This window comes from Dipodomys ordii, unplaced genomic scaffold (assembly GCF_000151885.1).
Source record: "Dipodomys ordii isolate 6190 unplaced genomic scaffold, Dord_2.0 Scaffold5, whole genome shotgun sequence".
In the NCBI taxonomy this organism is placed as follows: domain Eukaryota; kingdom Metazoa; phylum Chordata; class Mammalia; order Rodentia; family Heteromyidae; genus Dipodomys; species Dipodomys ordii.
The window spans coordinates 31,477,972-31,490,225 of NW_012267221.1; the positions used below are offsets into that span (position 1 = coordinate 31,477,972).

A 12,254-nucleotide genomic window follows, 5' to 3' on the forward strand; every position below is an offset into this window, starting at 1 on the left:
TCCAGTTAACCACCAGAAACCTAGAAGTGCCACTATGGCTCAAGTGATAGAGTGCTCACCTTGAGCTGAAGAGCTGAGGGACAGTGCCCCGAACCAGAGTTCAAGCCCCATGATTGACAAAAAGAAAAAAAAAAAGCTGGGCACCAGTAGCTCACACCTGTGATCCTAGCTACTCAGAAGGCTGAGATCTGAGGATTGTAGTTTGAAGCCAGCCCATGCAGAAAAGTCCCCCTGAGATTCTATTTCCAATTAACCATTCAAAAACTGGTGCTGTGACTCAAGTGGTAGTGTGCTTGACTTGAACACAAGGAGGCTGAGGGATAGCACGCGGGCCCTGAGTTCAAGTCCCATACCCAACAACAACAACAAAAAATTAAACAAAAACCAAAAAACTATTGTTTAAATTTAGGAAAATGATACTATTTTATTGTAAAATATTCAAAACATATTTAACTTAAACTTTTCATATAACATGGCTACTAAAAGTTTGATTGCAATTCTTTAAAAGGATTCTAGTACATTGTTAATTGGTGCTGAGTTTTATTTTTGCTTGAAAGTTAAATTTCAGAAAATTTACATAGTGCTTCATGTAGAATGAAGAATGGAATGCTATATAATTTAAATTATTTTACCTTCTAAAAATCATAATAAACCTAAAGAGTGCTTATAAGCACACCTACTATAATAAAACACATATACAGAAATACAACTTTATAATTGTTTATGAAAAGCTGAGATAATGGCAATGAGAGTGGGAATTTTGAAGATTTTAGAGAGAAAATGTATGGAGAAAATTACTGAGTCAAAACTAATTCTAAGGGATCTGTCTTTGAATGACTGGTATTTCATAGTTAGCCTAGATAGGAGAAAACAGCGTGAATTAGGGTTTTCCTATTATTAATCTTCTAAACTAGAAGTTTGGGTAGCAATTTATCTAGACTTACTTAAAATAATGTGGTTTTCTATTGATAAAGGAAGTTGCTTGCTTAAACTGGATAACTTCTTTTTTTCAGGTTTCCACAAGCATCTGCATCTTATATATTGCTACAATTTGCACAATATGGAAATATCTTAAAACATGTGGTAAGCGGTACTTTTTTTTAATTCAAGATTTTGGCTGAGGAAAGAGAAGCTGTGAATTGAAGGAAACTACTTCTGAACTTTGTGTATGCTTTTCTAAATAAAATTTTTCTTTTTCCTTTTTTTTTTTTTGTTAAGTTTTGAAAGAATAGGGCTGGGTGTTTGACTGAAGTGGTAGAATGCTTGCCTAGCAAAGGGGCAGGTTCCTGAGTTCAGAACTAGTGCTCTCCCCATGAAGTTTTGAATCTGCCTGCCTGTCTGTCTGTCTATCTGTGTATGTATCTGTGTATCTGTCTTTGCCTGCCTGCCTGCCTGGCTACCTATCTACCTACCTACCTATCTACCTCCCTACCTCCCTACCTACCTACTTACTTACCTACCTACTTACTTACCTACTTACTTACTTACTTTTTTTTGTTGTGGGGACGTAGCAGTCCTAGGACTTGAACTCAGGGCCTGTTCATAGTCTCTGAGCTTTTTTGCTCACTATTTGAGCCACAGCTGCACATCCAGCTTTTTGGTAGTTAATTGTAGCTAAGAATCTTAATGGCCTTTTCTACCATGGCTGGCTTTGAACACTGATCCTCAGATCTCAGCCTCTTTGGTAGTTAGGCTTACAGATGTTATTTATTGTCCAGAAGGCTCAGAATTGCATAGTGCTTGAGAGTTTCAGCATCTATTCCTCCATTGTTCAGTGTCTTTAAAAGATAGATTACTAAAAATAGATGAATTATTTATTATTACTATTATGATTATTATTATTGCTGGTCCTGGGGTTTGAACTTAGAGCCTAGGTCTCTGAGCTTTTTGCTTAAGGCTAGTGCTCTAACCCCTTGAGCAATACCTCCACTTCTGGGCGTTTGCTGGTTAATTGGAGATAAGATTCTCAAAGACTCTCTTGCTCTGGCTGGTTTCAACAGATCTCAGATTCCTGAATAGGTAGGAGAACAGGAGTAAGCCACTGATATCCAGTAAACTATACTATTTTCTAATATAAGCTAGCTTTTGGGGAATAAAATAAGAGAAGTTTCATGGTATTACTGCTTTTTCTCTAATTGGGAGTTTTAAAAAATTGTTTATATCTTGCCCAAGTTGTCCCCTTCCCTCCCCCCCCATCAGTGTGAACTTAACTCCTATACCAAATTGTATTGAATACAGTTTCTTAAAAATTTCATATCAGGTGTCAATTTGGCTTTTTTTTTTTTTTTTTACAGGAAACAAGCTTTTTGAGAATTACTTTTAGAGTATATTAGCCATCTACTTTTTGTTTTAGAGAATTGGAGCTAGGTAGAGATTATTAAAACTTCCATTGGATTTTTGTTGAATTATAATATACAATGTTTTTAGAGAGCATGAAACAAAAGTCAAAGTATGAATTTATTCTCACATTTCTATTTTCTGATAAAATTCATTAGTACAAATTTTACATATTTTATATCTTAAGAGAAGACTATTTTTTGCAGATGTCCAACACAGGAAACTGGATGCATATTCGTTACCAGTCTAAACTGCAGGCCCGGAAAGCTTTAAGCAAAGATGGGAGGATATTTGGAGAGTCCATCATGATTGGTGTAAAACCATGCATCGATAAAGTAAGTTTTTGGTGATAGACACCATGGCAGTATGTCACCTGCCTTCCCCATATCTCTTTTGCTTAGCTTATAAAAAATGTTATTTAAAGCTGGGTGCTAGTGGCTGCTCATGCCTGTAATCCTAGCTACTTAAGATGCTGAGATCTGCGGATGAGGCTCAAAGTCAGCCTAGGGATGAGGCTCAAAGTCAGCCTAGGCAGGAAAGTCTGTGAGACTGTTATCTTCATTTACCCACCAGAAAACTAGAAGTGGCACTGTGGCTCCAAGTGGTAGAGCACTAGCCTTGAGCAAAAAGAGCTTAGAGACAGCGCCCAGGCTGGAGATCAAGTCCCATGACTGACAGGAAAAAGTAAGCCAAAAATATTTAACTTTAAGATTTTAGAGATAATACATCCAAATCCCTTCATGTCACATAAAGAAGCCAAGAGAACAAAAGTAGCTTGTCCAATATTGAAGTGAGATCTAGACTTTAGATATCTTAACTACTAACCCATTTTGAACTGTACAAAGCAACATCAAATGTTGTTGAGAACTTCAAAGGAATGTTGCTGTTTCATAATGAATTGATAGCATTAAATAATGGGAGTTTGGGTTATGTATTTTAATTTCACAATACTTAGAAATAATGTATTTAAACACCAAGTAAAGTTCAAATTTTTCTTCTTTGTAAAATCACTGTGTACATAATGTATATGCAAACTTATACTACCATGTGTTTATTGCTTTGCACATACATGTTAACCAGCAAAACAGACTTGGTTTCTGTACTTAAAATGTGTTGTAGCCATGTGATTATATAATTGTGCTATATTACCAGAGAAGAGAGGACTTTTGGAGCTTTAGACTTTGATTCTCTTTTCCAATCCATATTCTCCAAGAATTTTTAATTTTGTCTTTGCTGACTTGCTTTAGAGGATTCTTAATTCTGGGCCTGGGCACTGTCCCTCAGCTCTTCAGCTCAAAGCTAGCGCGCTACCACTTGAGCCACAGCGCTACTTCTGGCTTTTGTTTTTCCTTTTTGCTTATGTGGTACTGAAGAATCGAACCCAGGGCCTCATGCATGCAAGGCAAGCGCTCTACCCCTGAGCACCTTCCCAGCCCCAGGATTCTTAATTCTTGTGGCTTATAAAGTTACATTGATGGGAAGGGGAAACAAAGGAGGAGGCTACAATGCTTGATAAGAAATGTACTCATTATCTTGCCCATGTAATTGTAACTCCTCTGTACAGTATTTTCACAATAAAAAAAAATAAAGTTACATTGAATTTTTTTTCCCTTGATGCCAGTATTGGGGCTTGAATCAGGGTTTGGGTGCAGTCCCTGAGCTTTTGTGTTGCAGGCTAGCAGTGTACTACTTGAGTCACAGCTCTATTTCTGGCCTGAGCTGTCTTTGAACCACAATCCTCAGATCTCAGCCTCCTGAATAACTAGGATTATAGGTAAGAAACTAGCTCCAGGCATATTAAAGTCTTTGAAGTGATTAAATTGAGATCTCTTGCTCAAATCCTGATCTTAAATGCTAGGAATCGTATTGTATTCTCAAACCTAAAATTATTGAAAGGGTTAATTAGAATACAGGAAAGCATGCCTCCTTTAATAATACTGTTTATGCAGTACTGTATATATGTGTATGCTTATAAACAAGGAATTGTTTATTTCTCTAGACTGTCATGGAAAACAGTGAAAGATGTTCTTTGTCATCACCATCTTTGGTATTTACACCACCAATTAAGACCTTAGGTACACCAGCACAATCCGGAAGTACTCCTAGGATTTCTACCATGAGACCTCTTGCTACAGCATACAAAGCTTCTACTAGTGATTATCAGGTATTTAAGTAGAATTGGATAAAAAAAGATCTAATTAAAGGCATTTTGAAAAAGATCCCATTGAATTGATATAGCTATTATTAAACTTTTCATGCTGGAGTGATTTCCTCATTGAAACCTTAAACTTTTAAATTTTCTATTTTTGTTTTTTTGTTTTTGGTCCAGTTGTGGGGCCTGAACTCTGGGCCTGGCCACTGTCCCTCAGCTCTTCATCTCAAGGCTAGCATGCTACCACTTGAGCCACAGCGCCACTTCCGGCTTTTTTCTTTTTGCTTATGTGGTGCTGAGGAATTGAACCCAGGGCCTCATTCATGCAAGGCAAGTGCTCTACCACTGAGCTACCTTCCCAGCCCTAAATTTTCTATTTTAAAGTTGGAATCTTGGCTAGTTTGAAAGTTGTCTTGTTTTATTTTTGTTTTTTCCTTTGGGCTGGGGATGTAGCTTCGTGGTTGAGTACTTTCCTCACATGCTCAATGTTGGAAAACAAAATTTAAAAAAATTGCCATTTCTTCAGACATTCTGATGTCTTTGAACTTTTCTGAGTTGTATTTGTATACAAAACAAAGTGTCTCCTGTACACATTGTTAGAATGAGAGAATATTATAACCCTGTTAAATCAGTGATAAAACTGATGATGTCACAATTTGGGTATCAAAAGAAGACTTTGGCCTACTATTATTCAGAGTTAAAAGTTTCATGTCATACATTTTTAAGGAAGTTCATTATATTTATTGGAAGTGATATAAGAATTTTGACTGTAAATTTTCTATATTATTGTCCACTAGTAATTAGTCAAAAGTATTTAATTTAGGCAGCCAAAGACATAGGTCTTAGATCACAGTACTTGAACACAAAAATGCTTGTATTCTTAGTAGGGCAAGTGGTGACAGTGTGGTTTTGATTCCCCTGAAATAGGAAGATCATTGTAAAATTGTTTCTGTTCCTTAGTTTTTTGTTTTTCAACCTGTATTTAAAACTCATTTCTTGATGTTCTTTTTAAAATTTGTTCAGTTTTCTAATTTATTTGTTTTTCTAAAGGAAAGAGTATTAGTATTCTTTTAAAAAAATATTGTAAAGCTGATACATAGAGGGTTTACAGTTACAAAAGTAAGGTAATGAGTACATTACCTCCTCTCATTTTCTCCCATTTCCTCTACCACTGACTCTCTTCTCCCCCCAGTTGTAAAGTTCATTTCCAACATAGTATCTATTGAGTATCACTGTTGCATTGGTTCACCTTCTGTCCCATCATTTCTGTGATTCTCTTTCCCCACTTCCCCAATTCAGATAAACTTATAAAGAAAACAAAGGGTACAGAAATAAAAAAACAGTGACACAGGGAAGGTGGGGAAGAAAAAAGAAAAAAAAGAAATAACTGCAAATAGTACAATTTAAAAAAAACTTCTTGCTTCTATTTCTTGGAGTTTTTTTTTTTTTTTCTTTGCCAGTCCTGGATCTTGAACTCAGGGCCTGTGTACTGTCCTTGAGCCTCTCTCTGCTCAAGACTAGCCTTCTATCACTTGTGCAACAGGGCTACTTCCGGCCTTTTCTGTTTATGTTGTACTGAGGAATTGAACTCAGGGTTTCTTGCATGCTAGGCAGGCACTATACCACTAAGCCACATTCCCAGCCTTGGCATTCATTTTGATAAGCATCATTTTTATATGGTTATATTTGAGTTGTTGGTATTCTTAAGAACATAAAGATATTACAAGTCCAAATTATAATCTTCAAAACATATAAATAATTGTTGGAAATGAATTTTAGTGATTTTAGTATTTCTCTTTTAAGTTAGCTATTATAGAATTGACTGTCATAGAAGAAATCATAACCTAACAGTTTCTTTTCCTTTTGTGTGTATTTTAATAGGTTATTTCTGACAGACAAACGCCAAAAAAAGATGAAAGTCTTGTCTCGAAAGCAATGGAGTACATGTTTGGCTGGTAGATAATAAGAGCTAAGAGCTCCGCTATGAAGGAGGAGGTCCTTGCACTAAAACCAGAGTTAGCAAAGTACCGCCAGTTTCCTTTGGTTAGTTGTATAACCATACTTGGCAGTGGTGGGTAGCTATCTCAGATGCTTATTTCTAAAGATTTTTTTTTTAAGAATACATCCTATTTGTAGCTCGCGCTTTAAAAGATGCTTGAGATACATTTTGAAGAAAACCTAAAAATCACTCTAGATAGGATTTTGTGCTTCATGTGATAGTGCATGCACAAGAAACTCAGCACTGATTATTGTAAACTAAGTAATTGAATTTGGAGAATTATCTCCTAGTTTTCATGAGAAGGTGAATTTCATGAAAGCTGCTTGTATTTACCAAGACACGATTATAACTAGCAATGTGAATGATGGTCTTTTAATTGAGATAGTATTTAATATTCTGATTACCTTTGTATATATCCTGTTGTGGTTTATCATCTTTTACTACTATAAAACCCAACTATTCTTTTTTAAAAACCTACTACTAAAATTTCTTGATAATAAACTTTGTCAATTATGTACTGAATATATTTTGAAGTGGTGATTTATTATTGTTTTATTTGTTCACTGAACTATAGAAAATATTTTATTAACTTTTGTATACCTAAAATCCAGCTTTAATTGCTTTTACGTTGTACCATTATTTTTTGTTTATTTATATTTTTAAGTAGTTCAAAGGGGTTTCAATTAAAATGTCCATTTATTGTAAGTGCAGTGTGTCTTGCTCTTCCATTATTCCCCTTCCCTCTCCTTTGTGTTTGTGTTTAAAGCACACACGAGATGGATGCAGTTTTAATATAAGTACTTCAGGATATATTAAAAAATAAAAATCATATTTCTCTATATAATTAAAATGTCCGTATCCCACTTACCAATTAGTAATGGTTACTGTGCAATATTCAGTTCATTAAATGAAATATTTATTATTTATTCAAATCATGATCAAACTCGATTTACACATTGTTATTTATCTCTTAACTGTCCTAGTAAGTTAGTTCTTTCCCTGGTCCCCATTGTCCAGCATACCACAACCTACTAAAGCTGCCTTGTGAGTTGACTGTAGTCTGAGCTTGCTCACTATTTTTTCTATGTCCTGGAAACTAGATCTAGAGAAGATTAGATTTTGATTTCATTTTTTTGGAAATAATAGTTGGTAGCTTCATGCTACACATAATAAGACAAAAGATATTAATTGTAGTTGTTTGATTTTAATGATGTTTTAACTGATCATGGTTATATGTGCAGAAGCCTGACACATCCTCATTGTAAACTTTACCATAATAATACATAATGTTTTAAAAAGCTATATTATTGATGCTTGTTCGGATCTGTTATTTCATTCAGGACTAAAAAATGACTTTTCTGCCCAATTTTTGTCATTTCTGTTGCATTTAACAAGCTAGGGCTATTTGGTTACTGTGATATATGTTCCTACAGAATGGCAGGATAAATACATAATCCTTTTCCTTTATTAATTTTCAGAGTGATGTTTTGGAATTACGACAACCACCAGTGCTATTCTATGAGCTTAAATATATTTTTTGTGGGCTGGGAAGTTGGCTCAGTGGTAAAGTGCTTGCCTTGCATGCATGAGGCCCTGGGTTCGATTCCTCAGCAGCACATAAGCAAAAAGAAAAAAGCTGGAAGTGGTGCTGTGGCTCCAGTGGTAGAGCGCTAGTCTTGAGCTGAAGAGCTGAGGGACAGTGGCCAGGCCCAGAGTTCAGGCCCCACGACCGGAACCAAAAAAAAAAAAATTGTCATAGTGTTCTTGTGGCCTTAAAAAAAAAAATCACTGCTTCATTGAGTCATTTAGTTGCTATCACTGTTACTTATCCGTATTATCTCCTTTGGCCAATTTATAAGAACCTAATTAAAGTGGCTCTTGTGAGATAGAGATTTATAATTGAAATAATATTTGACCAATAGTAACTGACATTTGTCCATGTATCTATATAATCTGTATATTTTCCTTTAGTTTTTATTTTATTAATCATGGCTTAAACAATATATACTATGGGAGATTTTATAGGTTTATTTAAAAAACCACAGCTGGGGCTGAGAAGGTGGCTCAGTGGTAGAGTGCTTGCTTTGCATGCATGAGGCCCTGGGTTCGATTCCTCAGCACCACATAAGTAGAAAAAAAAAGCCGGAAGTGGTGCTACGGCTCAAGTGGTAGCGTGCCAGCCTTGAGTTGAAGAGCTGAGGGACAGTGCCCAGGCCCAGAGTTCAGGCCCCACGACTGGACTCCCCCACCCCCCCCCCAAAAAAAAAATAAAAATAAAAAGACCGCAGCCAAACTAGAATTAAAGTTAAGTTTTTTGAGATGAAGTGATCCTAAGGAAACTTTTTTTTGTTTCTGTTTTGCAACAGTCCCTTTCTCTCTCTCTCTTTCTCTCTCTCTTTTCCAGTCCTAGGGCTTGAACTCAGGGCCTGAGGTCTGTCCTTGAGCTTCTTTTGCTCAAAGCTAGCACTCTACCACTTGAGCCACAGTGCTACTTCTGGCTTTTTCTGTGTATGTGGACTGAGGAATTGAACCAAGGGCCTCATGCAGGCAAGGCCAGTGCTCCACCACTGAGCCACCTTCCCAGCCCTGCAACAGTCTCTTAATGTAGAATTGGCTTCACTGGAACTTGCAGTCCTTTTGCTTTTGTCTCATGAGTGCTAGATTACATGTGTTTTCTACCAAAGCCCAACTCATCAGAAAACTTTTACACTCAAGTCTTATTCTTGATGCTATTTCATCTCCTGTTTTATTATATATTTGATTCCACTTTTAAAGATAGAAGTGGGTACTACGTTGTACTTTAAAAGATTTGAGTCCATGTAGTTTTGTATTTGTATTTTATTTTATTTTAATATAATTTATGTAATTTTGTTTAATTTAAAATTTGGTATTGGTACTGCGGCGTAAACTCAGTCTAGATTTGGTCACTTACCTTCTTTGCTCAAAGTTGGCACTCTATCATTTGAACTACAGCTCCACCTGCGGGTTTTTGATGGTTATTTAGGTTGAAGAGTCACATGTACCTACTACCTGAGCTGGCTTCAAACCACATTCCTCAGATCTCAGTCTCATGAGTGGATAGAATTGCAAGCGTGAGCCACAGATGCCTGGGTTATGTTTTGTTTTATAATAGTGTGTGCTCTTTACATAATCCATCATGGTACATGAAGTATCCTTTTTAGCTAAAAAGATGTTTGCTGTATTGCCCTCCTAATATTCTCTGAACTATCTTTGTTGTCACATTTACTAAGTAGTGCCAAGGAAATCTCAAGAAGCAAACTACTACTGTATTTTTCAACATTTTCCCAAAAGAAACAGAGATGAGATTGCTTTGAAGCCATAAAGTCCATTTAACAAAACCTTTTTCTGAAAGTTCAGAAACACTGATCCACACAGAAAGAACAGAAATTTATAGTCATGCCCAGTTATCTAAAACAGAGGGCAAGGAATGAAATAATGAAATTACACCAGAAAAGCATGCCTATACATTTTTATAAAAGTGTTAAAAGATGCAAAAAAATGATACAGCATGTAAAAGAATAGGAAAAATCAGAATTTGAATTTTGAGAAAATAGAAAAATTAAACCATATTGAGAATGAACAAAACAACAGAGAATGCTTTAAAGGATATATACCATTAAAAGAGAATGGTGGCTTAAAATGTAGTTCAGTGATGGCATCCATTAGGCTCTAGGTTTGATCTCCAATACTGCCAAATTAAAAATAGAGATCAGAGGAAAACACAAAGGATTAGTGAGAAATTGGAAGAACACATCACTTGTGAGAATCTTATAGAAAGCAAGAATAAGGCAGAAGTTTATGGTTTGGCTATCTAGAAAAACAGCAAGTGACTTGTAAAAGCAAGACTTATAATAATAGCCTTATGCCAAGAGGAAGGAGAAAACCTAATAAATAGATTTAACATATTTATGGAATGAAAATGTGAACAAAACATTTCATGTGGGGGCTGAGAAGGTGGCTCAATGGTAGAGTGCTTGCCTTGCATAAGGGGCCCTGAGTTCAATTCCTCAGCACCACATAAACAGAAATAGCTGGAAGTGGTGCTGTGGCTCAAGTAGTAGAGCGCTAGCCTTGAGCTGAAGAGCTTGGACAGTGCCCAGGCCCAGAGTTCAAGCCCCATGACTGGCCAAAACAGAAAGCCCCAAACACTCTCCCCCCCCCCCCCCCCCGCCCATACCAACATTTCATGTATAAAAAAACTGACAAGGATAAAAATCAATGCTTGTACATTATCCAGATACAAGAATTAGGAGAGCATATTCCCTTTGATTTTTGCTTCCTGAGAAATGAAATAGAGATGCACCTCAAATAAGCTGAATGAATACATGTTTAACATCTGTGATGAGTGTTTGATACCATAGCACTAGATCAAGGATCTTATGAGATTTAATGCATGAAGCTCAGCAGTTGGAGTAGATTTTCCTCTAGACTTGATTAGCATTTAATACAGAGCACATTTTGGTTTATGAATGTACCAGGCTGACATATCTGAACCAAGCCAGTGTTTTCTCTGGTGTTCAGAAAGAATAGCATAGCTCCACAATTTAAGAATTGCCAGAGATTTTGTGATAGTTCTAGAATGATAGTCTAGAGTCATGGGACATACCTGGTAATGTGGTCAAGTGTCAAGGTTATTTGTGTTATTTCAGAGCTCTATTACTCTGGGTCCCACTAAAATCTTGTAAGTCATCTGAGAAATGGGCTAAGGTTTCTAACCGTCAAGTGCTGTATCTTTTGTTTGTTTATTAGCAATAGGAAGGACAATGATTTGTCCTTTAGGGAGGAGGTATCTAATATGACCCCGACCAGTGGATCCTCATACTTTACAGAGAATGTGGTAAGCTTCACAATTTTTGTGGTTTTTCTCCTATTGTCTGGCATGCATGTAACTCACCAAAAGTCTCTGAACTATTTTATTAAAGGCTAGTGCTCTACCACTTGAGCCACAGCTCTACTTCTGGCTTTTTTGATGCTTAATTTGGAGATAAGAATCTGATGGACTTTACTATCTGGGCTGGCTTTGAACCTCAGATCTTAGCCTCCTGAGTAACTACAAGTACTGGTAGCTACCTGTGCCTGGCTGCAACCACTTTCTTTGGGATTTTCTCCGATGATGGTATACACCTTCAATTCCATCAGGAGGCTGCATCAGCAGGATCATGGGGTTATGACCTGCCTAGTCAGCCTAGTAAGAACTTGTCTAAAAAAAAAAAACAAGTAGATTTTTCCTTTCTAATTTTTTCTTATTTACTTGCTCTTACAAGTAGAACTTTTAGCATTATGTTACACACAAAAGACAAATTTTCCTTTTTTCTTTTTTTTTGGACATGGGGCATGAACTCGGCCTGAGCACTGTCCCTCAGCTCTTCAGCTCAAGGCAAGCCCTCTACCAGTTGAGCCAGAGTGCCCCTTCCGGCTTTTTCTGCATATGTAGTGCTGAGGAATGGAACCCAGGGCCTCATGCATGCAAGGCAAGCACTCTACCACTGAGCCACCTTCCCAGCCCCACAATTTTTCCTTTGTTTCCCATCTTCGTGCCAAATCTTGTAGATTTTCACCATTGATTATGTTCTCTCTGTTTTTGTCAGTGCCACTGGGGACTGAATCCAGGGAGACATTTCAGGCAAATGCTCTAACATGGAGTTACCATGAAAAACCCAAACCCTGCCATTCCTATTCAGTTGACTTTTTATTGTGAAAGTTGTTGAATTTTTCCCAGTGTTTTTTCTGTCAGTTAAAATAATC

The 12,254-nt window shown here is 36.7% G+C and overlaps 1 protein-coding gene across 1 annotated transcript in view; it reads left to right on the top strand.

Moving 5' to 3' along the window:
- Nup35 (nucleoporin 35kDa) overlaps positions 1 to 7,736 on the top strand; it is a 32,452-nt gene extending 24,716 nt beyond the window's left edge. The window contains exons 6-9 of the mRNA XM_013029800.1: positions 1,014 to 1,083; positions 2,544 to 2,672; positions 4,337 to 4,501; positions 6,371 to 7,736. Of these exons, the coding sequence (XP_012885254.1) occupies positions 1,014 to 1,083; positions 2,544 to 2,672; positions 4,337 to 4,501; positions 6,371 to 6,448 (442 nt within the window). The 3' untranslated portion in view covers positions 6,449 to 7,736. The remainder of the gene's footprint in view (positions 1 to 1,013; positions 1,084 to 2,543; positions 2,673 to 4,336; positions 4,502 to 6,370) is intronic.
- The last annotated feature ends 4,518 nt before the right edge of the window (positions 7,737 to 12,254 follow it).